The sequence below is a fragment of the Corvus brachyrhynchos genome, unplaced genomic scaffold, assembly GCF_000691975.1.
Source record: "Corvus brachyrhynchos isolate BGI_N302 unplaced genomic scaffold, ASM69197v1 scaffold579, whole genome shotgun sequence".
Lineage (NCBI taxonomy): Eukaryota > Metazoa > Chordata > Aves > Passeriformes > Corvidae > Corvus > Corvus brachyrhynchos.
The window spans coordinates 14,430-18,159 of NW_008239782.1; the positions used below are offsets into that span (position 1 = coordinate 14,430).

The window sequence follows — 3,730 nt, forward strand, 5'->3', positions numbered from 1 at the left end:
CCATCCATCCATCATCCATCCATCCCTCCATCCATCATCCATCCATCCCTCCATCCATCATCCATCCATCCATCCATCATCCATCATCCATCCATCCCTCCATCCATCCATCATCCATCCCTCCATCCCTCCATCCATCCATCCATCCCTCCATCATCCATCCATCCCTCCATCCATCCGTCACCCATCCATCCATCCCTCCCTCTGTCCATCCCTCATCCATCCCTCCACCCATCCATCCCCACAACAGTCCAGTGACCTTCACCACCCAGATTAACGAGTCACTGGAGCAGGAAGTTCCACAGCAGAAGACAATTTGACTTTCCCATGCAAGGAAAATCGGCACCAGTTGATCCCAGTTTAACCCAGTGAGGAATTCGAGCTGTGGGATTTGGAGGGAAGGCCACAACCCAAAGCCCAGCCCATGGGACACCATCCATCCATCCATCCATCCATCCCTCACCCCTCCTGACCCCCAGATCCCACCACCCCAACCCCAAACTCCCACCTTGGCCTTGCCGGTGCTCTGCAGGATGTGCACCAGCGCGCAGGCCACCTCCTCCTTGCTCTTGACGCTGAGCACCGGCTCCAGCACGGCGCAGAGCATGCGGTAGTTGTTGGTGACGTACTCGGCGAACTCCTTGTACAGCTCCATGGGCAGGATGCTCATGGTCTGGAAGCGGCTCTTGACCCGCAGCGCCGGGCACCCGGCCTTGCTCTTGCTGCCGCTGGGCTGGCTCAGGGGGTACCACTGCTCGGCGAAGTGGCGCCCGGTGACGCTGGCGATGGGGATGCTCACCATGCCCACGTAGTTGCTCTTGTCCTTCTTCCTCTTCTTGTCGGTGTCCTTGTAGAGGTGCAGGCGGATGGTGCGCACGGCCGGCAGGTTGTTGAACTCGAAGTGCTCGCCCCAGAAGACGTTGTCGGTGCGGGCCTTGCTGGTGGTGCGCGCGTACAGCATGTCGTCCAGGCACAGCTCGCAGTAGTAGCGCTTCTTGGGCGGCAGGTCGCGCGCCTCGATCACCCACAGCTTCAGCACGTTGTCCACGCGCCGGCTGTTGTCCTGCGGGGCGCAGAGGGGACGGAGGGTCAGCGGCCGCGGTCACCGTACGGTCATCGGCACCAGGTGAGCGGCAGCACCTGTTGGGCAGCCTCAGAACCGTGGCTTGGCCATCCTTAGCCCGGTTGGCCATCAACACCAGTTGACCATCCCCATACTCACCACGTGATGGTTAACACCAGGTGACCATCAACACCAGCCGACTATTGACAGCAGTTGTCCACTCCCGTTACCAGATGACCATCAACACCAGCCAACTATCAACACCAGTTGACCATTAACATCCCCTCCAGTTGACCCCCCAGTTGACCATCAACTCCAGCTGATCAGGTTCGTCACCATTGCTTGGGCATCCTTAGCCCAGTTGGCATCAACACCAGTTGACCATCAACGTCGAGACCACCCCATCACCCTTTGACTGTTGACACCAGTTGACCGTCAACACCAGCTGACCACTGACACCAGTCGATTATTGACACCAGTTGACCACACTCATAACCATTGCTTGACCATCCTCATCCCTGCCAGTTGACAATCAACACCAGCTGACCATCAACATCATGACCACCCCCATCACCAGCTGACCATTGACACCAGTTGACCACTAGTTGTCCATCCTTAGCCCAGTTGACATCAACACCAGTTGACCATCCCCAATCCCATCAGCTGACCACCAACACCAATTGACCATTCCCATACTCACCAGCAGACCATTGACACCAGTTGACCATCCCCATACTCACCAGCAGACCATCAACACCAGTTGACCATCAACATCATGAACACCCTCAACACCAGATGACCATGGACACCAGATGACCATCAGCACCAGTTGACCAAGTTCGTCACCATTGCTTGACTGTCCTTAGCCCAGTTGGTATCAACACCAATTGACCATTCCCATCCCCACCAATTGACCATCGACACCAGTTGGCCATTCCCATTGAGCACAGGTGACCATCAACACCAGTTGGCCACCCTCATCCCCACCAGTTGACCATCCTCATACTCACCAGCTGACCACTGACACCAGCTCACCATCAACACCAGCTGACCATCCCCATCACTGCTAGTTGACCATCAACACCAGTTGACCAGCCTCATCACCATTGCTTGACCATTCTCATCCCACTTGATCAGGGACACCAGTTGACCATCCCCATACCCACCATCAACACCAGTTGACCAACAAACACCAGTTGACCATCAACACCAGTTGACCGTTCCCATCCCTAGCACTGACACCAGCTGACCGCCAAACACCAGTTGACCACTGACAACAGTTGAGCATCCCCACCAATTGACCACCCAGTTGACAATCAACACCAGCTGACCATCCTCATCTCCACCAGTTGACCACTGACACCAGCTGTCCATCAACACCAGTTGACCATCAATATCATAACCAGTTCCATCACCAGCTGACCACCAAACACCTGTTTGACCATCACCACCAGTTGACCACCTTCATCCCCACTAGTTAACCACCGACACCAGTTGACTATCAAACACCAGTTGACCATTGACAACAGGACCATCCTCATCCCCACCACCTGGCCATCAACACCACTCGACCATAAACACTATGACCATCCTCACCACCAGTTGACCATCGACACCAGCTGACCATCAAACACCAGTTGACCATCAATACCAGTTAACCATCAACACCACTGGTTTCCCATCAAACACCAGTTGACCATCAATACCAGTAACCACCTCCATTACTAGATAACCATCGACACCACTGGTTTACCATCAACCACCAGTTGACCATCAACACCAGATGACCATCAACACCATGATCATCCCCCCCAGTTGACCATTCTCCTGACCAGTTGATCATCACCAGTTGACAATTTCCACTCACATCCCTTGACCATCTCCATGACCAGTTCACCCCTCCATGACCAGTTCACCATCACCATCTGACCACCCCCGTGACCAGTTTACCATCACCTGCTGACCACCCCTATTGCCACCAGTTGACCACCCCCATCCCCACCACCCACTGGCCATCAACCACCATTGACCCCCCACATCCCCATGACCGGATGACCATCCCCACGACCCATTGACTCTCCCTACGACCAGCTGACCATCCCCACAACCCACTAGCTCTCCCCATGACCAGCTGACCATCCCCATGACCAGCTGACCATTCCCCCAACCCACTGGCTCTCTCCATGACCAGTTGACCATCACTGTGACCAGCTGACCATTTCCACGACCCATTGACTCTCCCCATGACCAGCTGACCATCACCATGACCCTTTGACTCTCCCCATGACCAGTTGACCATCCCCATGACCAGCTGACCATTCCCCCAACCCACTGGCTCTCTCCATGACCAGTTGACCATCACTGTGACCAGCTGACCATTCCCACGACCCATTGACTCTCCCCATGACCAGCTGACCATAACCATGACCAGCTGACCATCCCCATGACCAGTTGACCATCCCCATGACCCACTGACTCTACCCATGACCAGTTGACCATCCCCACGACCAGCTGACCATCACCATGACCCACTGACTCTCCCCATGACCAGTTGACCATCCCCACGACCAGCTGACCATCACCATGACCCACTGACTCTCCCCATGACCAGTTGACCAACAAACACCACTGAACCCCCCCATCCCCACCAGTTGCCCAATCCCAGCA

At 55.3% G+C, this 3,730-nt stretch overlaps 1 protein-coding gene across 1 annotated transcript in view; it reads right to left on the reverse strand.

Annotated features, from left to right (window-relative positions):
• Positions 1 to 3,730, reverse strand: part of LOC103621685 (ras/Rap GTPase-activating protein SynGAP-like) — a 14,999-nt gene that overhangs the window by 5,122 nt on the left and 6,147 nt on the right. The window contains 1 exon segment of the mRNA XM_017743169.1: positions 509 to 1,075. Within this exon segment, the coding sequence (XP_017598658.1) occupies positions 509 to 1,075 (567 nt within the window).